Source organism: Cryptomeria japonica, chromosome 1 (assembly GCF_030272615.1).
Source record: "Cryptomeria japonica chromosome 1, Sugi_1.0, whole genome shotgun sequence".
Taxonomy (NCBI): domain Eukaryota; kingdom Viridiplantae; phylum Streptophyta; class Pinopsida; order Cupressales; family Cupressaceae; genus Cryptomeria; species Cryptomeria japonica.
Genome location: NC_081405.1, coordinates 132412308 through 132439032, shown reverse-complemented (window position 1 = coordinate 132439032; position 26725 = coordinate 132412308). Strand labels below are relative to the sequence as shown.

Below are 26725 nucleotides of genomic sequence, written 5' to 3'. Positions count from 1 at the left end.
AGTGTCTTGGGAGCCTTGGAATGATGAGTCATAGGTTTGATCATCCATTCCTTGTTCACTACGGTCTTGCATGCATCCATCTTCTTATATCTTTCTTCATATTCATCCTTGGTTATATCTTTCATGACTGCTCCACGTGGAATTCCAAACACCTCAGCAATCGCATCCTCAGCAAGGTAGGCAATGATGGCACCCTTAGGAGTCTTGATCATCCAGAGCGAGGATCATAACATCGTGCACCAAGAGAAGTCAAGGCTAGAGGGAAGAAGATTGAGGAGATTAAGAAGAAGATAAATATTATCATTCCTTCACCTATCATTCCTTCACCTTCCCTCAGTGTCTCATCAATCAAGGAAGTTGAAATGCCAGAACAGAACAAAGAGGTCGAACAATGTTCCAACACAGTGATATTGCCAGAGAATATTCAAGATTTACATGCCACAACTACATTTGCTCCACCTAATGAAGATGATGATCGGCTAGGATCCCCTAGTGTCCTTTTGGAGGTTATTTTGGGAAGAATGTGTATGATTTGACCAGGGATAATCCTGATGATGATGATGATGATGATGATGATGATGTTATCTCGGCATTGAGAGAGCTTGATCAAGAGGTGCTCGATGATGGTATGGAGATGATCGTTATTCCTGATTGGCTGATGAAGAGTATGGAGAAAAGTAAGAGGATGGTAGAGGTGCAACCGATTGACGACATTGATGACTACTTAGCCACGAGCAACAAGGAAAAAGAACCAAAGAAGGCTGAAATTTTGTCGCATATAGCTAGAGATGAGACAGGAATGTGGATTGCGCAAGTGGTTGTTCCTATTAGAGATGTGACAGAGGATATTGCTACTCCCATGGATTTCTAGATTACTTCAATTGCCCTTAGTCATACTACAAAGGAACAGGAATTCCAGGAAGTTGGTGATACCCTCAAGGCAATCAGTGCGAGATTGGACAGGGAGATTGAAAATAAAGAGAAGTATGAAGAAGAGAATATCAGACTTAGAGAGTTCATTCCAGGGATAAGGCGTGAGAATCCCACCCTTATTTCCCCTATTGCAATTCATCATGGACTACATACACATTATGAGGCAGCGAGAGATACACTCTTAGAGGTGGAGAAATGGATTGAGAATACGAAGAGATGGGCGGATCATTTCCTTACTCACTTTGTCCAAGCCTTTGACAGGACAACAAGGCTCATATTTGGGATACAGTATTTGGAGGGAGTTTGGGAAGAATTTCGTCCTATTCAGGAGAAGACTATTCCACGCCTCAAAGCTTTGAAGAAGATTCCTATGCCCACATTGATCAAAGGGAATATTGTGCAGAATGGAGATAGATACGATTTCCATGGCTGGTATTGTTCATTGGCCATGAAGAAATCAACTTATGAGCATGCACAAAAGGATTGCGCGGAGATGGAAGGATCAATTGATGATATTCAATCGAAGATCCTTGCCTCAATCAAGGAATTATTGGGAGTTGATATCAGTGAAGCCAGTGATTCACACTTAGCAGAATTGAGAGACAAGATGAAGTTCATGTACTTCAATAAGTTGGACTCTTTGAAGAAGATTTAGATGGATGACTTAATATCTTTGTTGATTCATGTTCACAATTTGCAGAAGCTCATGCCAAATTGGGAGAACACCTTGGATGCTTGCTCGGATGCATTGGATGTGATTGATTTACAGCAGGATACCTTACCCAGCATTTCCATGGAGGACTTAGATTTTGTATTGGCTAGATTCTTGGATTATGCTGAGAGAGAAAGAGATGCAGGACGGAATCTTCTAGAAGATTCCCTATTTGATGACTAGGTGTCTTTCTATTGGGCCATATGTTGGCGGCTCCATTTTTTATGTAAACCCTAATTAGGGCAACTCAGGGGCTTTGTTGGCATGATCTTGACCCTTGATTTTGATTTAATCTTGGCCATCCATTTTGTATGAGACTCTTATATACCTCATTGTCTCTCATTTGTAAGAGAGAGATTTTTGAGAATTGTTGGTAGATGTTGCAGATTTGAATATAAATCATTGTTCGAATTGATGGTGATTTTTGTTTAAGTGTTGTCTTGCATTCAAGGTTCTCAATTCCTCCAAGTTAGATTAGAATTTTAGATTAGAATTTGCTTTCAAGTTTGTTAGATTGAATGAAAGATTTGGTGAATGTATTTATGTGGAGTCCATTTATCCATACCACTAGCCTCTTGCTGATTGTAAGTGTGTCGGACGTGGTCAACTGGAAATTTATGCAGGCTTATCTTTGGTTATTATACGTCCATTGTTATGCATCAACTTGGATGGTATCAATGTTTGATGGTAGTAATTTGAATATCTATGAAATACACCTTAGATGATTGCACTAAGCTCGTGTCAAAATCTGTTCGACTTGATGGTGAGACCCTGCCTAGTTTGGTTTCACTGAATTTGTTCATCACTTCTTGCATTCTAGGCTTTAGAATAGACTTCCTAACCCTATCCCCTTTTGCCCTTTTTTTAGAAAGTCTTGTTAGAATTAAGTCCAAAGATTCATTACAAAATCCTAAGTTATCAGCACACCCATTCCATATTCATGATAAGCAAAGTTGATTCAAACAATTGTGTAAGTCCCCAAGTGAAAACAGCAATTCACATCAACCATTGAGTTACCCACTCATCTAAACCTGACTGTAGAAACCTTGGAATCATTTCAGTTGATCTTACCCTTAGCATATGAGGTGGTTTTGTTCAAGAGAGGGTAAAGTACTTTGGTATTTTATTTTGATGCTTGCATGTACATAAAATACACATCAACAGATGCTCGCCTAAAGAAAGAGAAAAATCCACTTGAGGTTTAATTTCCCAAGTTAGAGGCAAAGTGGACAAATCCACTTAAAGTCGACTTTCCAAAGAGAAAAATCCACTTAGAGGTCGATTTTCTCAAGTAGAGATAAGCAAAATGTTTCCAAGTCCTTGAAAATTCCTTGTGAGGTAAAACCAATTCCATCATATTTTTTCCTAAGAATGCAAGGTAAAATGAAGTGCAAAAGAGAAAAATCCACTTGAGGTCGAATTTCCCAAGTTAGAAGTAAAGTGGGCAAATCCATTTCGAGGTCAACTTTCCAAAGAGGAAAATTCACTTAGACATCGATTTTCCCAAGTAGAAGCAAGCAAAATGTTTCTAAGTCTTTGATAATTCCTTGTGAGGTAAAACCAATTACATCATAGGGGTCGAATTTCCCAACTGAAGAGGTAATAAAAGTGAAGAGGAATAAGAGTAATCCCCTCATGAAGTTGAATTTCCCATGTGGAAATAAGGTTGCAAAGGTAAAGTGAATTTCATAAAGATAAATTAATCCCTATGAGGTCCGATTCTCCACGCAGAGCTAAAAATCAAATTACCTATGGGAGGTCACATCAAATGTTGGGATAAGTGTTGGGATAAAAGTAGGGACAAAATTTGCCCCTATGCAGATTGAATTTCCACCAATCACCAACAAGTATTCAAGACCAAACAAGTGATACAATCTTTCATAGTGCGAATTCCTCAAGGGCAGAAGTAAAGATAAATATAGGGACTAAAAAGTCCCTCTACCAATCGATTTTCCACCATTTCATTTGGTGGATAGTGCGAATTCCATAGGGATAAGATCTGTCCCTATACTTATTAAATTCCCACTCTTGCAATAACCATTCCAAAAACCTAAAGTGATACACATTAAAGAATTAATATTTTCTGGTAAAATCGCATGAAAGGATAGGAGGACGGCTTAATTATTAAGTGCTAAACAAATGCAAATTTTAATTGCAAACAAACATGATAGTTTTTTCAAGGCAAGTCGGTTGTGTATAAAATTGAAGAGGTATAATCATTAAATGGAAGACACATATAATGAAGAAGGAAAGCACTCCACCACAAATCAAATTCGAATCCACTTAAGACAAATTTGCATCCAAGACAAATATAAACAAGTTCACACAAAAAAGGAAGAAGATATTCACCACAGCCAGTATAAGTAATTCAAACCATGAAAATCAGAGCCAAGGATAGAAGAAATAACAAATTTTGCTAAAATCAGATCTGGAGCAAAGTAGGTCATAATTGGAAAGAGTAAATCAGAGTTTTACAAGCAAATCTGAGTGTGTCTCTTTACCTTTTTGAGTGTTTTCAGATCTGGAACCTCATTTCCAAAAATTTTTGAGAGGACAATTTCCAGATGTTTGAAGGGTTTTAAGAAGAAAGTTTTGTGAATTATCTTGCATTTTGCTTATTTAAGGTTTCATTCATAATCAAGGTTTAAATATTCTGTCTTTTTCAGGTTGGATGCAAGCAATGTGATGTATTGAGCATGTAAGATCATACAAGGAAATGGATGAAGATGAAAGCCCTACAAGGAAGTAAGATGCACAAGATCAAAGTGAAAGCTCAAGACATGAAGAGGACTTCACCAAGTCAAACATTTTTCAACTCAAGGATCAGTTCAAAGGACAAGTCAAATAAGACATCACAAATGCGAAGAGGATCAACATATCAAGTCTTGGAGGAAGATAGTAACAAAGACAAAAGAATGTTTTACAATCCTGAATTTCCTCCGGAAATCCAAGAATTATTGCTAGCACTCCAAGGTGAAAGATTCAGTAGAGCAAGACAAGTTAATCGAGTCTACAAGGCAAGCTGAGGTGGCATCACAATCGTCATTCAACCAACTAAAGGGCCCCAAGTTGAAATGTCCAGATACATTGTACCTGACTCTTTCAAAGAAGGGTCAAGTGACACATGGCAATTTATCAAATATTGTTTTATGTACCTAACCTCAACTCTCATTGGTTAGAATTCAAAAAAGGAAATGTGTCCACATCATTGTATTTATTTCAATGGCCAACGGGAGTTTGTTGCAGCAAACCCTAATTAGGATTTTACTATATAATCTTGACCATAATCTTGACCATTGATTGGAGAATCAATTGGAGCCATTGAAATGTAAAAAAAGCTCTATATAAGGCTCAGACCTCTCATTTGTAAAAGGTTAATAGTGGCTAGACAATATTTAGTAATTAGATAGCATAAGCAATTAGGAGTTAGAAGTAGAGTAGGCGGAGGAAACCAAAAATTGTTGCCAAGGCTTGTGGAAATAAATACTTGATTTCATTGTATTAATGGTCAATCTTTGTGTTGGTTTTTCACATTACATGGTTTCTTGTTACTTCTCAAAGTTAGATAGAGTTCATTGATTATGGTGGATGCTTATGAAGATATTATGATGAATTCTTTGGTTCATACTTTTTGTGGGTTGCTGATTGTAAGTCACGGTGTAAAGTTAGCATGAACCCCCTTTTATGCTAAGTTCGATTGTCGATACTTGTCCAAGTTGCCCCAGCATTGGGTATTTGAGTGATGTATTTGCAATGTGAAAATCTTATATTTCCTTAGAAGATCGCATTAGTCTTGTGTAGTTGTAGTCCTGGCCACACCCCCGGTTGGAAGGATAGGATAGACCTTGGCGAAGCAATACTTGATTTGAGGGAATTTGTCTAAGTAACATTCATCGTCATCATTGACCTTAGAGTAGTGTAGTCTTTCTCAACCCTTTATCCTTTTGCCCTTTTTTCAAGTTAACTAGAGTCCATGTTCCAGCATAGTTCAAGCAAAATGTAAGTCCCTTTGTGTACCCAGCAATATCAAATTAAACCATTGAGCTTATCAACACATCAAGACTTGATAGTATAAAACTTGGAGTCGTCTTAGTTGATCACATAGTTCAGCATCTGAGAGGTCTTTGTTAAAGAGACGATAAGATACCTTGGTATTTTATTCTGTGTTGCATAGTGTCAGAAAAAATACACCAACAAAACCATTTAGCTATCCAACACAGTTGTGACCAAACTGCTTAGACCTCAAAGGTAACGAAATCAACATGATAGTAATCTTTTTAGGAGAGGTGTAATGTATACCCCTCATTTTTATTTTTTTTAAAAGGACTTGCCAAACAACTTAACAACAATAGCATGCCAAATCAAATGACAGCTTAACAATGCAAATAAGTGTTTCTTGCTGGTAATAAATCTAATTTAAATCTTTCAATGTTCGGTTAAACATTCTTGAATTTTTGTCATTAAAAACAAACATAACAAGAAGAATGGATGAAACAATTGAACCAATCAACAAGGCATTAAAACACCCCAAAATGAGCATTCAATGACACTCAGATGTGTTACAGCAGTACAAATTGCAATCAACCATCAGCCACATAAGATATTTAAATATCCAATAGCCCTTGCAAGCTTCCGATGGGAGCGAAGGATATTTATGCTTTCCCAAGCTCACCAAACACTTCAAATATGAACAGAAATCTGAAACAAATTTACTCACTTAAATAAGTCACTCCCAAAGTCTGAAAAACTTACTCAGAATATCTATTGCAATAAGGTCTAAACCTTCAAAAACTCACTCCTTGCTTCTCAGTCTCCACTGAAAATCTCTGTAACCTCTCATTCCAAACTAGATGCCTCAGCAAGAAAGTTATAAAATTGTCAAAATGCAGATTAAGCTTGGGAAAAAACACCAAATGCCCAAACTAGGTTAGGCACTACCCTCATAGGGCCAACTTGTCTTATAAAATAAAATATGCATTAATCATTGTCTATGATATATGAAAATACATTGCTAGGCTGAAAGAAAACAAAGAAATCAATACCCACAAACAAAAAATGACCCTTTCTAAAGATATGAGCCAAAATGTACTTAGTGTAGCTGGAATGATACAGCCAACCCTGGAAAATGTCTTCAAACCCCTTGAAACTCAAAAAGCACTCCAAAAAGAATTAAACACATCAAAAAATGAATAGCCAAATCACAATACCTCACAAATCTTCATTTTGCATCAAACCCTTGTCACCAAACTTCGAACAAACCACTGAAAACTCAAACTGAAATCACCAACCAGCTAGGGTGGCTCTTGCACCACCAAGACTAGGCTAACTAAAGAGGGTTTTCATCCTCAACAATCCAAAGAATAACTCTCCAAGTTCATTCTAACAACATCTTGTTATATGTGCACTAGCATAATGGACGAATGAGAGCCCAAATCCTCCTTTTATAACCTTTCAAAACTATTTTACGAAAAAGTGCTTTTCTTTTTGCTGCTTTTTCTTTTTCGTTATTTTTTTGAAAAATCACTTTTTGTTTTGTTTGATATTTTTCGGAAAAGTACTATTTTGTTTTTTCGTTACCTTCTTTGGGAATGTGCTTTTTGCTTTTTCATTGCTTTTCCAAAAAAACTCTTTTTTATTTTCTGTTGTTTTTTTTAAAATAAAAAATAAAAAAAAATCCACTCAAAAAGACCCTTTGAAATATTAAAAACATTACATAAGCAAAGGACGCTTTATGTCTCATAGGTGTCCACTTAAGGAACATAACTTTATAATATTTAACACTAGATTAAATATTAAAACACAATTTTATAACTTCAGTGCAAACATTAAAATAATTCCAAGCACATTGTGGAAAGGCTCACCACAGCATAGGAAACTACAACCAAACATGCCAAGACATTACTGATATAAATAGCAATGTTCTCTAAGAACCAAAGAGAACAAACCCAAAAAATCCCAGAAAGATCGGTGCTATGCAACCACTTACTATAAATAGTAGTGTTCTCCAAGGACCAAATAGAACAAACCTAGAAAAACCCAAAAAGATTGGTGTCATACAAGCACTTACTATAAATAGCAGTGTTCTCTAAAGACCAAAGAGAGCAAACATAGAAAAATGCAAAAAGATTGGTGCCATGCAAGCACTTACTAAGAGAGCAAATGCAAATAAACCCAAAAAACTTGGTGCCATACAAGTACTTACTATAAATAGCATCAATTGTCAAAATCCCTAAAACTAAGAACTGAGCTTACCAAGAACACTGGAACCCTCCCAATGCATCGCGAAACCTATGACAAACCCTGCAAACTGGTTAATGCTTGCAGAACAAGATGGCATAAAAATGGGGACATTTCAAGAGTTGGTGGGGTGATTTCAAATTGACCTATGTTGAACAAGTCAATTTGGCATGAGTCCATTAGATGTGTCTCTTCCCACAAACAATCCTTTGCAAAGTGGTCCATTTGATGCGTCTTTGTATTAGCATGCCTAAACTTTCTGGAAATGTCCTCCTTTAGTGAGGTGCACTCAATTTTTCACAATCTTGCACAGGTTAGAAAAAGAACCAACAAGATAGTAGGAAGTAGACAAGATTCTAAAACATGTTAGGAGTACATATTGAAGATTTTGGTCTAAGAATTTGATATAGTACAAAACTTTCATATGGGTATAACAAAATCCTTAAGGAATAATTACAAGTCCTTTTCATTTTCTTATAAAGAAGAGAGACTTTTATTTTCCATATTGTAGGAAGTTGAGTAAAGTAAGAAAGTGTGTACTTAAAGCAAGTTGTAAAGCAATTGTAAGTGTAAGGATGTTATACGGATTATGAGCATGTCCTTGAAGGCATTGTTAATGCAATGGCTTGTAATATTTGCATAGGGATAGTGACAAATCAAGGTTAAGGAATTACTCTTCTATAGTTTTTCTATATTGGGTTTCTCTAAAGTAATTTCATGTGCTTATGCTATGTTTTTGTTAAGTTTTCATTTCATGTTTGTTTCAATCCATGCACACGGTAGTCTAGCTTATTGACAGCACTTAAACTACTCAGTTTTAAGCATAAATCCACTGTTTCTTAAGCAAAAATAAGAGAGAATCATAGTTGTTAATTTAAGGGATAAGATGTGTGTTGGTGAATTAATGGTGGAATATTTTTTCTAAACATGGTTCAGCTCCTATTGTCTCAAATTATATTTATTGAACATTTTTCCAAAAAGAAGTTCTACATTTGAATGAGGAAAAACATAGAACATTCCCAGTCTGTAAATTCCATTGATCGCTTTAAAATACATTCAAAGGTTCCTCACATCAAAATTTGCGCTAAGATTTTAAGTTAGAATGTACGACGTAACTCAAAAAATAGTACAAGGATGTCAAGTTTCTTAACAATAGAAACTATCAGTTTTTAAAAATCAAAAAAATTCACTCAAAAGAAAAGGGTGGGAACAGAAGGAAAAAAGGAATTCTCCATTTGAAGTATTACCCATTGTGACATCCATGACCCCCACGTGGACAAAGGCGTAAAACACCACATGGTAAGCTCATATCATCAAACATCTGGAAATCATAGAAATTTGAAAGCTATTAAATGCCTGATTAAGAAGCAAGCATTCCCACAACTTAAATGAATACTACAGTACTTGATCTTAAAAATTTACTTTCAAGGCAAAATAAAAATAGCATATACCAGAAGTACATGGTGAAGACGTATTCGATGATATGCTGCAAGTGGGCCAACCTTATGAATAAAAACCAATAATTAAATGACAGGTCAATACAAATTCCAACTAGAGATGGGCATCCATTCAAAATACACTGATAAAAAAAATAGAAGCCTCAATTAAACACTTAACAGACATTCACACATGATAAAGATGCAAATTCTCCTTTCTTTAACAATGTGTCAAGACAATTAATCTTTGAATGCCAACAAGGTTAGTGTGCAGTGACTTCAATTATCTATTGAAACCAAAATCAGTCTATTAAACTTTTTGCCCTTCAATATATGCACCCTAACTTGACTTTTATGACTGATTCTCCCTTGGCCCACACCATTGACCTTTTAGCCATGTTTTTGATGTGCTAGGTGGTAAAACTAGTGGAAAAACCCCTTTAAAGGTGAGCCCAAACTTAAAAATTTTCTCTTTTTATGTATGGCACATTGCATCAATGGTTTTACCATTTTTAAGACTTCCAGGTGGAAGAAATCAGTGGCTAAACCCTCATTGGCATGCCCACAGCCACTTATTGCCCTATTTCATGACTTGGGCAGGATTTTCATATGGTTTTACTTTTACCACTCTAAAGTTGCATCAGCAAGAGGAAGGGCTGGATTATGTCCCAATAAATCTGCAGCAAAACCACTTGACTGTTTTATTCCTTCTTTAGGCACACTTTACTAATGTTCTATCCACTGTCTTATGTGTTAGGCAGAGAATTGGGGTGGCAAAGACACTCATAAAGTGCGCCCATACTAAATTCCATCATTCAAACTGCAACACAGATTTAAGAGGGTAAAACCATGTTCAAAGTGCACCTACTTTCTGCCTTCAAACTTCCTTTAATGTTGGCATGGAAAATCTGCACTGTTTTCTGATGTTTGGTGGAGGATTTTGTTGGCAATGCCAATAAAAAATTGCACCGTACTTGACTTTAAACTTATCCTTGAAAGTTGGCATTTAATACACATTGTATTGCCACTTATTTTCTGCACCTGACCTGCTGGCTGCAGCTCTGAATACTCCTTGTTCTGCTGTACTTGTGTGCTGCATTTTTTCCATAAAGAAATAATTGCATCTGCTCTTGCATTCAGTGGTTTGTCCTCAACTTCTGCCCTTTATCTCTGCTCTGCAAGTTGGAAGACTGCTGGACATCAATTCTGCTGTGAATTTGAATGAGGAACCAGAAAATAAATGACAAGTTTACCTTATAAGAGTACATTAAATTTTCTTAAATTTCCTCGGCAGATATTCTTGATTTCTACAATAGGTCGGCCCTAATTTGAGGAAAACATGAAAAAATTGTTTTTAACTTGAAAATTTTCATGGGTGTAACAAGGTGTTCTACTTGACTGTGCCCCTAAGGCTATAGACTCACTTGCAGCAGTGCTGCAGTGTTCTTCTGGTGCTACAGGTGTTCTGGATGGCTGCAAACTAACCTACAGCAGTGCCAAGTATGTCCACTGTGATCTGGGAGCCCACCAGGCCTCAATTCAGTTCGAGAGCAGAATTCAGCACTTTTGTCGGATACACTTGTGTTGTGAGTGGTCAACTGGTTAAGTGCCATGGGATGGACAGCGAGCTTGGCATTGGTGAGTTTGTCTCGTAGATGTGATTGGCATGATTTGGAACATCACCATTCCATTGGTTAAAACTTGCCCAAGTCAGCATGCAACTAAAAATGCATCTTGGTTCAGCAGCACGGTAATGAAATTGAGAATAGAAATATGTTAATTTGCAGGTCTGTTGAGTCCCTAAATAAGATTACATATGTTGACCATATTGGCAACAATTTGCATATTTGGATTCTTCTTGAAAAGTAGTGCAATTACCAATAAAAACAGAAGCACTTTGTTTTGGATCCATATGGAAAAGTTATGGCAGCCAGAAGATGAGTGTGTCTGCGGATGACATAACGATTATGGGAGAACATAAGGCATTCGATCAAGCAATAGATTTGCAGTTCACAATTAATTAAACTAGACAGCAGACTTATATGCTGTTCAAATATTGTGGTATGAAGCATAATGCATAGCAATATGATTCGGCTGATTTTATATTTGTCTTCCATTTGAAGTAAGAATGTATGCAGATATTCTATTGCTTCTAATTTATGCATAATTAATAATGAAGTAGGAATGTATGCATTAATATTGATGAAGATTCCTTTAAGGCTTATAGCCAATCAGCGCCCATTATGGAGGGGAGAATGTACATACAAAGAGTGCAAGTAGCATAAGAATCCATTCAAGTAGTAGTAACCCCGAGTGGGTCTGGGAGGCCGAATGGTGGGTGCCATTCCATGCTCCTGAGCTTGATGGATAAGCTCAAGGCACCTTGTATGATCTCCCATGGTGCTTCATAATATGGATGGGTTGTAGGGAAAAGCCTTAAAGGAATCCATGTGCACATATGTAAAATACAATGATAATTAAGATAATGTTCCTAACCCTAGTAGGAAAGATCAATTTTATATCTAGCATGATTAAGGGGTCTCAATCAGGATCTAATTGGCAAAGTTATACCTCTAACCATCTTAAATTTCTTCTTTGAATGGAATTTGTGATTTTTAGGGCAAAAACTAGGGCATTTACAAAAGGTGACATTCCATTTTGCAACATGATTATATCAGTGTTGAAGGTCTGATCTGGGCATTAGTATACTTCCATGGCTTGTATTCAACCTTTGGCTAATGGTTGGATACCAGCATCTAAAACTTAACAGCAAACAGACTTTTATAATATTTCCAGGTATAAGAACCAGATTTTAGGAACTCAATTTAATCTTCAGATTAGTACAATGACTCAGAAACTTGATACTCAGAATTAAGTTAACAAATTTTGAATTTTCAGAAAGTTGTCTAAGTTGACATTCACCAGTTCAGTCCACAACTTCCAAGCGCATCTATGCAATATCAGGTATTCATGATATACTGTGATAATCAGAATTCATACATCAAACAACTTATTCATACATCATACATCCATGATATTAGCAGGCCAGAAATATGAAAGTGTCACTCAGGTATATAATCATCCAATGTGAAGGCAGAGATGAATCCATGCTCCTGACTAGCATTGATGAAGTCAATGAATAGGTCAGATGCTTGAGTTTAAAGGCGCAAGCATTTATGGCTTGTGCACCTTGCGTTCCATTTGGTCCAAACTGAAGTATTAAGCGATTTTCCTCCAATACTATCACAGGGCCTAGATGCTCCAAAATCTTCCTATAAACCTCCTCAATGCATCAGACCTGTGCAATGGTCTTGCTCAGAACTACAAATAAGGTAGTGCTGAGTAGTATGGCAAGGGTTTCATCCTGCCAGTCGTGGAACTCCTCAGGTTGGCGTCTGAGTGGTTTCCTGCATTCATTTAATGTATTAACAAATAAACTCATCCATGCCTATTGCCACCATCAACACCCATATAAATATGAATCCCAGCTTAGTCAGCTACAAAAGAAATAACTGCTAATTGACAGGTCAGCCTAGGGAATCAATTTTATTTATTTAAAGATTTTCACCAAAGTCGGTCCAAAACTTTATTGTAAAATATTTAATAATTTCGTAATTTGAGCTTTTGGATTTGACTGTGTATCTTTTTGTCATCAAAAAGATACACAGTCAAATCGAGAAGCTCAAATTACAACAATATGGACTGTGGAAACCTAATGTGTACAATTTAATAATTTCATTTATTAATATTTATTTATTTAAATTTTAAACATTGGAGCCTGGCTGACCCAGCTACCAATCGGGCACATTATAGTTGGATAAATTTCGAGTGTATTTGGATCATTACAAACAATGTCCTTGCATCATAACCATAGTTACAAGACTCGCCAGACTCAGCAAGTCCTAAGGTGAGGAAGCATGAACAAGTCCAAAGTCCAGTATCACCAAAGATTCAGCCTTCTATAACTCTCTTTGTGACTCTAAACAACTCTAAGAACTCAACTACAAAATCCCATTCGCTCTGCTCATGACCAAAAAAATCATGCTCTTACCATGCAAATGTGCCAAATGCAACCAAATGCAAATGTAAAAAATACAACTATTAAAAAAAAGTACAAATTGTGTGCACCTCTGCTCGTGTTTACTTCACACACACAACCAGCTTCCATTTCCTACATAATTTAGGTCTTGGGAATGGCGGAGGCCAACACAATAAGAGAGACGCAATATGGAAAGGAGTGCAGAAGGAGCAAATAAAAGCCTTAAAAAATTCTTATATTTCACGGTTTTTCTATTTTTCAATTTGCCTAGACTGTGCCAAGTCCAAGTCCAAGTCAAAAATCAACTAGCAATGCAGCAGAACAGTCAGCAGCCATTTTAAAGGATTTTATATGATTAATTATGTCATAAATCATTAAAAACACCAAAAGAAAAGGGCTTTTGAACATTTTAATTATTCATATTCCACAGATCAAAAGATGCCATTTGGTAACTGAAAATATGAAAAAGAGAAAGAAAGAAAGAAAGGCAGTCAGTAAAGAGGGGAATACACTCTTGTTTTGGTGGCTATTTTGAGGGCAGTGACCCTTCACCTTCCAACATGAGTTTACTTCAGAGAGCAGCAATCAAAGAAGAGAGGGAGAATTATTGATGTTGAGAGAGCGGAGCAACTAAGGTATGCTGAAGACTTTATGATTAGTGGTTGTTTGGGATACCATTGTTGATAACCAATGATTGTTACACAACAAGATTGCAGTCAGACAGTCATATAATCTCTTATTAGCATTGCATGGTGGATCATATGGAATCAATGCACCTAAGACCTTTGTTTGTGTGAGTCTGAAGACAATATCTGTTGTATCTAAGACTGGGATAGCTTCTAGATGGTCATGTTTCTTTAGGACAATGTACATTGAGTATTGTAAGTCCTGCTGAAGCCATGTAAAAACGTTGTGCATTGTAGATTAGTGGCATGAAGAGTAGAAGCTCACTCTTCGTAGAGTTTTATTCCCATTAGAGAGTTTCTTAAGATGAAGGAGATTGAGAAGGCAATTAAGGAGTGATTGGACATGGAGCACATATGAACTATTTCCGGCTCATTTGCTTCACCCATGGTATTGATCAAGAAAAAAGATTGGCCTATGAGAATGTGCATTGATTATAGAGCCCTCAAAAAGAAGACAATCAAGAACCGCTACCCCATACCCAAGATTGATGAGTTGATAGATGAGCTTCATGGTGCAGTGTACTTCTCCAAGATTGATTTACGGTTAGGGTATCATCAAATCAAGGTCAGAGATGAAGATGCGCACAAAACAGATTTCAAGTGTCATTGTGGGCACTATGATTTTTTGGTCATGCCATTTGGGCTAACCAATGCACCTACATATTTCAATCTTGTATGAATTAGGTATTTTTCTTCAACTGAGGAAATTTGTGTTAGTTTTTGTAATGTCCCCTTTTGTAAATTCTTAGGTATTTTTCTTCAAAGGAGGAAATTTGTGTTAGTTTTTGTAATGTCCCCTTTTGTAAATTCCTAGTTTTTGCCCTAAAATAACAATTTCCAAGTAAAACAAGAAAAGGAATAGAGGAACATTAACTTAATCATATGATATACCTAATTTATTGATGGAATTCAACCGTAGGGAAGCTCGGATAAGGTGACTCGACAGGGCGTCTTAGAGATCGTCTACCCTAGGCTCAAGAGTGGATATACCATCCCTCTTGGCCTCATGTGGCCCATGCCATTCAAATGACGCGGTGTACCTAGTGAGGTGTGTTGATTCACCCTCATCTTGCCATCCATTTCCCACTTCCTATGACTGAACTGCTTGGTGTGTTGATTCACCATGATAGAGGGATGAAGTGTATTCACAACAGGGTGCCCTCGAAGCCCATCTCTTATAAGCCCAAAGGCAGTACCCTTTGTACCCCCTTGGCCTCATGGGACCATTTGGTCACCACCATGAGGTGGCATACCTACAAGAGTACCCCATCACCGTGCCCCTCTTGTGACCCCTCATTTCCACTACCATGGCTGACTTTAATAATCAATCAGTATACATTAAGAATCCAATATTATACATGTGTTCTACATATAATAATCAGACATAATCAACAGCATGTCATTAATCAGTAATGAGAAGACATAATAATATTCACTATGCTATGTAAGTAGTCATAAACAGCAAGGAATTATCAATCAACAATGTGCAGATATATCTATACACAATATTCACTATGCCATATATAGAGAACTCATACCACACTACAGTATTGGATCGAACTGCTGTGTATTTCAAAATCTTATGTAAAGCCAAATCTGATTCATTCCGTGATTTAGGTACGCTCCTAAATCTGCTCTTAATGCCTTATATATTTTATTCCATCTTCTTCTTGCACTTCCTTTAAATGATCTCTCCTTCATACTTTATTGGTGGAAGAGTCACCACCTTTCAAAGGAATTGACGCACCACCTTCCATAATAATAGAGTCACCACTTTTCATTGCTGCTTTTGAGAATAATATATTATTCTCCAAATTGATCCCCCTTCCATCTCTTGCTCAAATTGTAAATGATATTCAAATTTATGTTCAAAATCTAAAGATTATAGATTTTGTCTCTCTTTTATTTTCTAAGAAGACTTTCTTTCTATATTTACTTGAAGATATATTCAATATTTTATTGCTGGTTACTGATCGTAATTTCCTTTGTATTGCAGATCGCTGTATAGAACATTAATTGATTTCAATGTCTTTCTACAGCACTCGAATGGCATATATATATATGTAAATAACCTTTGATCAAGGCATGCCTTGACCGGGCATGTCTCTTGACATGTCCGATCAAGGCATGCCTTGACCGGGCATGTCTCTTGACATGTCCGATCAAGACATGTCTTGATCGTATGAAGTAGATGCCGTTTCATAACAAATAATAAAAAACTTTGTTTATACCCAATACCAATCGGTGTCATTTCAGATGCTAATGATTATTGATTAACCCGATAACAATCGGTTTATTATAAGTGCAGATCGATAACCAAAATCGGTGATAGTTATCATACACGATTACTATGATATGCAATATTAATACGATCTGAAATGAAACATATGAACACGATCATAACACGATCAATGGCAAGTTTGTATATGTTGTTTAAGTATCGATATATGCAAATCGATACTTGAAATCATGAAATATATATGAAGATGATTATAACAAGTTTATTCAATCAAACTGATTGATCAACATAAAGTCTACCATTTGTTTTGTAATTTCATTGATAAGGTAGATGATTGAATGAGAGATAAATGAACTCTCATTCAATCATTTATCTAACCGACGCTACTTAGTTTCAACACTCCCTCTTAGCTAGGGAAGATAAATGGAGAACTATTTAAACTTTGAGATAATCATCTAAGTATATAGCATCACATTTCACATGATAACCAATATGTCATATAGCACATGACAAGTGTAAATATCACATCATCTCGTGATAAAGAATGTTTCCTATCTCCTGATAGGATGTATTACATAACCTCGTAATACAAAGGATCATATCACATCTGCTTGTGATATGATGTATCACATAACACGTGACACAGAAATATATCACATCATCTCGTGATATAGATATCACATAACACGTGATATCAGTATCGCATAACAAGCGATACCATGGATATAAAATGCCCAAGACTATTAAATTCTCCTTATATCCAAGTTATGGTATGTGCACTGACATTACGTCACATAATGTCTACCATAACATATCATGGCACATCCATGAGTCAAGATGATATCAAGTCAGCATGATATCAACATTACAAGATCGTCACCTTATAATGTTAAATACAAGTGTTCATTATCTAAAAGATTGTCACCTCTTAGAAATGTACATAGGGGGTGGAGCCCATAAAGTCATAACACGACAAAAGAAGTTTACACATTAAACATCTCATATATTAGTACAGATTACAAAGCAAATTACAACTCAATCATACCAAGACCTTTCCTGAAGTGTTCAACTTTCACTCTGGATAGTGGTTTGGTAAGTATGTATGTTGTCTAATCTCCTGTACTGATATACTTCAACTGAATCACATTCCTATCCACCATATCTCTCACATAGTGATAAGGAATCTCTATGTGTTTGGATCTATCATGAAATACTGGATTCACAGAGAGTTTTATACAACTCTGATTATCACAATGGATTATAGTAGGTTTCAGTGGTTCACCGAATAATCCCACAAGCAGTTTCCGGAGCCATACTGCTTCTCGTGCAGCCATGGAAGCTGCGATATATTCGGCCTCTGTCGAACTCTGAGCTACTGATGACTGTTTCCTGCTAATCCAAGATATCATGGCTAAACCCAAACTGAAGCAGCATCCTGAGGTGCTTTTCCTGTCAGTCACACTTCCAGCCCAATCTGAATCAGTGAACCCATGAAGATCCAAATCAACTTTCTCAAACTTGAGGCCATAATTAAGAGTACCTTGAAGGTATCTCATAATATGTTTCACAGCCATAAGATGTATCTCCTTAGGCTCACACATGAACTGGCTAAAGGCATTTACTGCATAACAGATATCAGGTCTAGTATTGACCAAGTACATCAAGGATCCAATCATCTGCCTGTAGAGAGTAGGATCTACAAACGGGGAATCTGTTGCTGCCTCCTTTAGCTTGTGAAGATTTGTTTCCATGGGAGAAATCATGGGTCTGCAGTTCATCATGCCAAATCTCTTCAATATGTCTAAGGTGTACTTCCCTTGATTAAGCACAATATTGTCAAATTTTTGCCAAACTTCCAATCCAAGGAAGTAATGTAGAAGGCCTAAATCCTTCATATCAAACTCCTTCTCAAGGTCTTTCTTACATTAATCAATAAGGTGATCTTCTCCTATAATCAAAAGATCATCAACATACAAGATCAATATCAACATATCACCTTTGATTCGTTTGAAGTATAGATTTTGATCTGCATCATTCTTTGAGAATCCCAATCCCATGAGGTAGTTGTCAATTCTTTCATACCAGGCCCTGGGGGCTTGTTTCAGTCCATATAGGGCTTTCTTTAATCTGCACACATGTGATTCTGCATTGTGGATCTCAAACCCTTCTGGCTGCTCTAAGTAGACTTCCTCCTCAATTTTCCCATTCAAGAAAGCAGTCTTTACATCCATCTAATGGACATTCCATCCTTTGGCTGCTGCAATGGCTAGTACTGCTCTAACTGAGGTGTATCTAGCAACTGGAGCGAATGTCTCCTCATAGTCTATTCCCTCTTTCTGTGAGAACCCTCTGGCTACAAATCTGGCTTTATGTTTCTCTATGCTACCATCTGCAGCATGTTTGATTTTGAATAGCCACTTGGATGAAACAACAGATTTTCCTTTTGGTCTAGGAACAATTTCCCAAACATCATTGTTTAAGATGGATTGATATTCCTCTGACATGGCATCTTTCCATAATTGATGTTTAAGTGCTTCTGATACATTAGAAGGTTCTGATTTGGAGAGATCATTCATTAAGGCTACATAGCTAGTAAATCTTCGAGGCCTCTTACTTTCTCTAAAAGTCCCTAAAGGAGCTACAAAGTTCCTTGCATCTTCCACTGTTTTGTGAACCCATAGTGGTCTTTTCTTAGGGTTTTCCTGGGGTGGAATCTCCACTTCATTCTCATTCTCTTTTGAATGCTCCCTCTGAACCTCAGGAACAAGATCCTTTTCTAGGGCTGAAGATGGAGCATAAGTTTCTGACTCAATAGAGTATCTAGCCCTTTTGAAGGCTATGTCTTCTTCAGATATTACATCTCTACTAAGTTCAATATTACTATGTCCAGGTACAAATACCCTATAGGCTTTAGAAGTTTCACTATACCCAACAAAGATCCCTTTTCTTCCAGAAGGTTCTAGTTTTGTTCTTTTCACTATAGGTATATGAATATAAATAGGGCATCTGAATATCCTAAAGTGAGTGATATCCGGCTTTATTCCAGTGAAAACTTCTTCAGGGGTTTTGTCTTCAATGTGGGAGTGAGGACATCTATTTTTTATGTATACAGCAGTGTTGGAGGCTTCTGCCCAAAGATGAGTTTCTAAATTTTGATCAAGGAGCATGGCTTTAGCTGCTTCTACAATAGTTCTATTCTTTCTCTCAACAACCCCATTTTGTTGGGGGTTGTAAGGAACAATGAACTCCCTCTTAATCCAAGCTTCTTTACAGAATTCCCTAAATATGTTTGAGGTGTATTCCCTCCCATTATCAGTTCTTAGGGTTTTTATTTTCTTTCCTGAAGAGTTTTCAGACAGAGATTTGAATTCCTTAAATCTCTTAAGGATCTCTTCAGATTCTTTACAATTAAGAAAGTAGATCCAGGTCTTACTGGAGAGAGTCATCAACGAATATTACATAATATAGAAACCCTCCTAATGAAGGTATGGACATGGGCCCACATAGGTCTGAGTGAACTAGTTCTAAGACATTGCTTGTTTTACTAGAACTATTCTGAAAGGAACTCTTAGTATTTTTGCCTAGGGCACACCCCTTACATGTACCTGAATGGTATTGTTTTAACTTAGGTAAACCAGTGACTAACTTTTCCATTGAAGATAGAGCACGAAAGTTTAAATGTCCTAATCTTCTATGCCAAATTTCATCAGAATCTGCAATCTCATGAAGTAGAGCTAGGTTAGGTTCAGTACATACCTCATACAAATAGCCTTTCCTATGCCCTATGGTTATAGCCTTCTTAATAGAAGAATTCTTTGGCCATGCCAACACTTTGCTATTCATGAAGGTTACGCTATACCCATCATCTTCAAGCACAGAAACGGAGACTAGGTTCCTTTTGATGCCTGGAATGAAAAGAACTCCGGTAAGTTGGAGACATATGCCAGACTTCAACTTAAAGGTGCAGGTACCAATGCCTTTCACTAGATGTGCAGAGTCGTCACCAATAGTTACCTCTTCATCAATCTCTTCTAATATGGAATCCAATAGTTCTCTATACCCTGTAATGTGTCTTGAAGACCCACTGTCTATGATCCAGGTGATAGATTTGTTGGATACTTGGTTAGAGAGAGCAGAGTAGAATACATGTTTCTCAAAATCATGCTCTTCCTTATTCTTTTTCACTTTTGCAAATGTAGCTTATTGTTTAATTCTATCTGGACATCTTGCTGCATAGTGCCCATATTGATCACATCTAAAGCATTGAATATGGGAAACATCTTTCTTAGATGAACCTTTCTCACAGTGGTTCTTCCTTTTCTTTAAGTGTTTCTTCTTGCTTTTCTTGTGGGAGTTCACATTTAGGACATGGAGATCTTCATCTATGTTATTCTATTTGATCCCTTTCTTGTTTAGTCTTGACTCTTCTTGAAGACAATCTGATCTTAGCCGGTCAAAGTTTGGATATCACAACTTTGCCTGAAAACCATAATGACTCAGAGTCTATTATTGTGTAAAGATATAGTAATCAACAAATGTCGGCATCAAGATACAGAAAATGATTCCCTTCCAAGTCAAGCACAAGTCCTGATCAGATGATAAAGCTCGAGAGGAATAACCTCGGATTCAAAGCACTTCATGAATAGATATCTAAGAAATGAATCTAACATAAGATCCAAGATATTGCCAGGATGTGAGCAACAACACATACGCCTTTCTCACGAATGGAGGTTCCTACCTGTTGTGACCTTTTTCACACATCGCCCCATTGCAAATGGGGACCCTCTCTTTTCCTGCTTTCTAGGGTTTTTGTTAGTGTCTCGTGGCCTTCCACTTCAATTTTGCCAAGCCTTGCTCAGTTTTGAATGATTCAAGTCCTAGAGATTGAAAGCTAGTTTTTGCAAGCTAAGTGATACCAAAATCAAGACACTATCAGAGTGCTTAGAAAGGCCAAAGGACGAATATCGCAATTGATTTGGACGAATTTTGACGACTTTCTATTTTTAGAAAGTTTTCTTTTTTGCTTTTTCCTATTTTTTAGGAAGTTTCATTTTTGGCATTTTTAGCCCAATCCCCGGTATGGCTATTTTTAAAAAGTTTTCCCTATTTTTTAGGGATGTCTGCTTTTTGCTTTTTCGGAATGGGGACCTAGGGTTTGCACTGATACCACTGATCTACTTTGACCGCGATCCAAAATTTTCAAGTTTTGACCCAAAAAGATAAGTTCCTATATTTTAGGGGGTCATGGCACATTCAAAGGATAATCAACTCGAAAAATCATCTAATTCTGGAATGTCATCCTCAAATGTCCTGAAATTTGGCTGTCTGGAATGTCATCCTGATCCTGGAATTTGACTAAGTCTGGAAAATTGAGGAATCCTCCAAAAACTAGATTCTGCATTATAACTCCTGGAGGTCCGAAACCACTCTCAAACATCCTGACAATATATATGAAATATAACTTAAAGTACCACTTGTACTTAAATGTTATATTTCATATATAGTCTGCCCTCTTGAGAGCCTCCAAAAGTCCGCCTTGAAGAGAGAGCTCTAAAGTCTGCCATGTTGAGAGGTGTCTAAAGTCCGCCATGTTGAGAGGTGTCTAAAGTCCGCCATGTATGTTGGAGAGGCTATGAAGAGGGAGCATAGAACTCTGCCCTATGCCTTGCTTGAGGTAACATCAAACTCCGCCCTCAAGGAGACCTTCCTAAAGTCCGCCTTGAGAGGCTTCAAAACTTCGCCCTATGCCTTGAGAAGGTAGTTAAAACTCCGCCCTTGGTGATATGTTCAAAACTCTACCATGTCTTGTGGACTCTCCAAAGTCCGCCCAAACTTGTTGGTGAAGATGGTAAGGACATCAAAACTCCGCCCAAGCATGTCAAGTGGTGGTCATGCCTCTTAAACTTCGCCCTATGCCTTGTGGAGTGAGAAAAGAAGATGTGGGAGCCTTGTCAAAACTCCGCCCTATGCATGAGACCTTCCAAAAGTCCGCCATGTAGAGGTTAAGTTAGAAGTCCACTCTTGGTGGAGGTAACACCAAAGTCCACCCAAAACTTGATAGTCATGGCATCCTCTAAACCCCGCCATACCTTAGGGTAGAGCCCAAACTCCGCCATGTAGAGGTTAAGTTGGGGAGGCCATATGGGAAGGCCATCAAACTCCGCCATACCTTGGAGAGGTAAGGAAACTCCGCCAAAGCTTGAAGAAGATGAAGGTGAGCTTCCAAAAGTCCACCTACAAATGAAAGTCAAACAAAAACAACAAAAATGCAAGTGATGTCACAAAACTCCTCCGAGATTTCGAACTCAAAGATCAAAATGGAAAGTTTTCAAAAGGAGAATATTTGAAGATTGATGAGGATTTCAAACTTAAATCCAAAATGGAAAGTTTTTTAAAAAAATATTGGAAGATTAATAAATATTTCGAACTTATAGCCAAATTGGAAACTTTTGGAAGATATTTTCTTCAAACTTGGAAACATGACAACACTTTCCTAAAGAATGAAGTTAGAATTGGAAGTATGAGTTGGAAGATTTTAAGTGTTTCTAATTGAGGATTTAACTTTATTTACAAATACTTCGTTGTAAACCTCATTTCTACACCAAGAAGTTCGAAGTTACTAAGGAGAGCTTAGTAAAGTATCTTCAGTTTGAAGATCATATGGAGAAAGTTTTGGATAGTGCTGAAAGTTGGATAAACTTTTTTGACAAAAGTTTCACAGATTTTTGAAAAAGGCAACCAGCATAAGGAAGAGTTATTGAATCGTTCTTGAATTTCCTGAGTGTTCTTGATAAAATTCCAGCCTTACTTCCATCCATTTGAAGGTGAAGTTGAATTTACGATGTAGATTTGTGCATTTTCTGAGTTTTTCAGTGTCATTGAAAATGATTTTAGTGGATTTATTTGAATTCTTGATGAAGGAAAATCATTTTATTGACTACGTAAGAGGGTTATAACACTTGGTGTTGGATTGTGATCATAGTTATCTTGAAGGTTGGAGAATTTACATGTGAAAATCTATTTTTTGTGGCTAAGTATGAAAATGAAATGAAATCTCCAAACACTTAGTCGTTCGCAGCCTCGATTTTCTTTAATCCAAGATAGATTTCTAACTTATTTTCCTTTGGTTTTACAGGTCGCAGGAGGAAATAGAAGTGGGATCATCATAGAGATCGCAGCTGGAGTTTCAAGCCAAACGAAAGATTGAGGACAAGTTCATGGGCAAGGTTCATCCGGGCGTGAAGATAGCCAAAATTTGGCTAAGTATGGGAAATGTTTCACAGAGAAAATTCCAATTTCCTCAATTATGATTAAGGCAGGGAGAAATCCTTCTCCAAATTTCAGGGTATTGAAAGGGAGGACATGATCACAGGGAATGTCTGAACAGCTTGATCCCATCATTTCATATTTGAAAGGGGTTATCTAGAGCTTTTACCCTCCTCCCGCGCAACATAAATTGGCCGCTGAAGGCAAGATCGCCACAGAAAACACAAATGGAGTTTCAAGCCAAATTCAGAATTGAAGATAGGACCACGAGCAAGGTTCGTCCAAACATAGAGAGGGCCAAAATTTGGCTGTATGAGAAATACTTCGCGAAGAGATTTCTTCTCCAAATTCAAGGTACTTGAAAGAATCTCAAGGTATTAAGAAAGAAAAGTTCTCAGACTTGGTGAAAATATGGAAAATTTAAATAAACTTCCAACTTCTTGAAGGATTTCATCTCCCAAAGGAATTAAAAAAGACAAGCTCCCAAGCAGAATCAAATTTCCATACTTAGACGATTTCTTGACACAAATTGGAGAATTCAAGGAAGACATCCAACACGTTGAGGTGGCGCCTCGTCATCTTCCAACCAATTAGATCGCTCCAAGTCAGCATGTCCAGGTTCAATGAACCTGACTTATCCAGAAGCTTCTAGAAGGGCACACTTCACAATGCAACAACCTTCTATTTTCATTGATGGTTCATATTTAGCAAGAAGGACAAGTGTCCCAAATGTAATTTTCTCATTGGTCGAGGGTGGTTAGTTTTGGGAAACCCTAATTACTCAATCTGGGCCCTTGATCACTGTTTGATCTCGGCCGTTCATTTATTCTTGAAAACTATATAAGGCTACCTCCTCTCATTTGGAGAGTGTGAGGTTTTTGATATATTGTTGCTTAAGGTCATTTCCAAATAATATATTGCATGTGCATTGCTTTGTAATCACTATTGTTTGAATGATTTGCATGGTTTCAATCTCCTCAACACTTAGTTAGAATTAATATAGATTTGCTTTCATTGTTGCTAATTTGAGTGAAGGATTTGATAAGTATCAACTGATTCTGCATCTCCGCTCATACTTTTGGTAAATGAATGATTTCCATTCTACCGTGCAAAGTTAGTCTGAGCTCATCCCATGTGCATCCCAAAATCTTAATCATAAGCACAATCCATTGAAGATTGCACCGGCTTTGTGTAGTTGTCCCTAGTGTGGCGAAGAGAAGTTTGGTTTCTCGAGCTCATCCAATTGATAGCATCTCTGGAATTCGTCGGAGTAGATTAGCCTTCTTAACCCTATCCCTTTTCCCTTTTTTGAAAGTCTAAATCCTGAAAATCAAAAAAAAAAAAGAGAGCTTAAAATTGCTAAATCCATCTGAGTCCAGCAGTTCAAGATACTTGTTAACGTAAGTCCCCCTTGAGATTTTCAGCATACACTACCCAAGAAGCTATTCCACTAAAGTCGCTTGTTCGCACATATATACCTTGGAATCAGTAGAGATTTTTCAGGAAAGGATAGAATGCCTTTGGGTATCCTATCCTAATGTTTGGTAGATGATAAAACAGACACCAACACTACTCAAGACACCTAAACTGAACAGACAACCGACAACAAACCGACCGACAACCAACTCAAAGCAAACTAAACTAAAGCAAACCAAAAGCCAACGAACTAAACTACTTGAGCCACTAAAGAATCATGAATCAAATGACTCAAGGCAAATTAAGAACAAGGCTCAAAAGACCTCTAATCTAAAACACAGGAAAGGAAAACCTACTCTAAACCTATATACAAGACTCCTAGACTCAACACGACTCAAGGAAGCAAGATATGTACACGCCTTTACATGGTTTCTCAGGTAGTGCAACAGGAGTATGGCAAACATGATAGTTCTCAGTCAGGCAAATTCATCCTTAAACACAGAAAAGCAAACTCTCACCATGCATTTCTCATACTCAAGCAAGTTTTCACTTAAAATGATCAACTGGGGTAATTTGTTAGGACCATGATCAATCCAGATGCAAGTTGTTTTCCCAAAATCCCCATAATCAAAATCATAATAACTTTCAAGGCTAGGATTAAGGAAAGAGACAACCTGGCATATTTCAGGCTCAGATGGAACTGCATTGTCGGGAGCGAAGTCACTTGCTGCTTCAGGAGGTCGCCATTGATGATGAACCATTCCACGAGCATTCACAGTGTGTTGGTCTTGATTTGGAATTTCTTCTTGAAACAAGCTCAACGCCCCTTTGAATAGCTCAACATTCTCTATTTTCACTGAGATATCTTGCATAAACCAGGCATCTTCATGAAATTTTGTTAGCATATCTTCAAAAATGAGAGTCTCCTTGATGGATTGATTTTCAAAGATCTTTTCTAGTTGATCAAACATAATCTCTAGTGGCATTTCTCCTTCAAGCATAGTCTCGGGAGGTCGGAGCTGATGATGGATCATATCACTCACAGTTACTTGGTTATCTTGAAAAAAGTTTGGCAGCGATTCCATTTGTACTTCTTCCATGAGACCTTTCAGTGCCTCCTCAAATATCATGATGATAATGGTGTCTTTGAGTGCCCCCTCAAATTGTTCTTCATATCTGGGCTCACCTATGATGATTTGTAGCTCTTTGTCCAACATCTCAACTTGATTGTCCTCTTTAAGAATGCTATTTGAAACCTCTTGTAATTCACTCTCAAGGATCTCCTTTTGTAGCATAAATGAAAATTCCTCGAGGAATGATTCATCTTCTCCTTTGATTGTTTGCTTGGCATTTTGATCTTCCCTTATTACTGTTTGAGCATTCTCAACTGCTTCTTCAACTTTTGTCACATGGTATTCTTCTTCAGGTGCAAGGCATGGTGAGCTATCCATTGTAATACATTGTTTATCAGGTGCATTTGTATCATCAACATACAACTGGTCCTTCTCACAATCAAGGGCTGGAGCAATGTCTTGTTCATAGGTTCTCCTGAATTCAGCTGCGAGATGTGCACCCAAGATCTATGTCATGTCCCCTCCTGGATCGATATATATATATACGAAGAGAAAGAGAGAGACCCTAAATGAAGAAATTATTATTATTAATTAATATAATTATTACCAAGGAATGATTATTTGGATTTATTAACTATTTATTTATTTATTAAATATTATTATTTAATTAATATTTATTTAAATAAAA

General features: G+C 37.1%; 1 protein-coding gene across 5 annotated transcripts in view; it reads right to left on the bottom strand.

Moving 5' to 3' along the window:
- LOC131063047 (peptidyl-tRNA hydrolase, mitochondrial) overlaps positions 1-26725 on the bottom strand; it is a 102757-nt gene that overhangs the window by 41021 nt on the left and 35011 nt on the right. For 3 of the 5 annotated variants that reach the window (XM_057996817.2, XM_057996819.2, XM_057996818.2), the window contains exons 5-6: positions 9334-9384; positions 9130-9203 (exon numbers count right to left, since the gene is read on the bottom strand). In XM_057996817.2, the coding sequence (XP_057852800.2) occupies positions 9130-9203; positions 9334-9384 (125 nt within the window). The remainder of the gene's footprint in view (positions 1-9129; positions 9204-9333; positions 9385-26725) is intronic. The other 2 variants (XM_057996820.2, XM_057996821.2) reach the window with 1 other exon arrangement.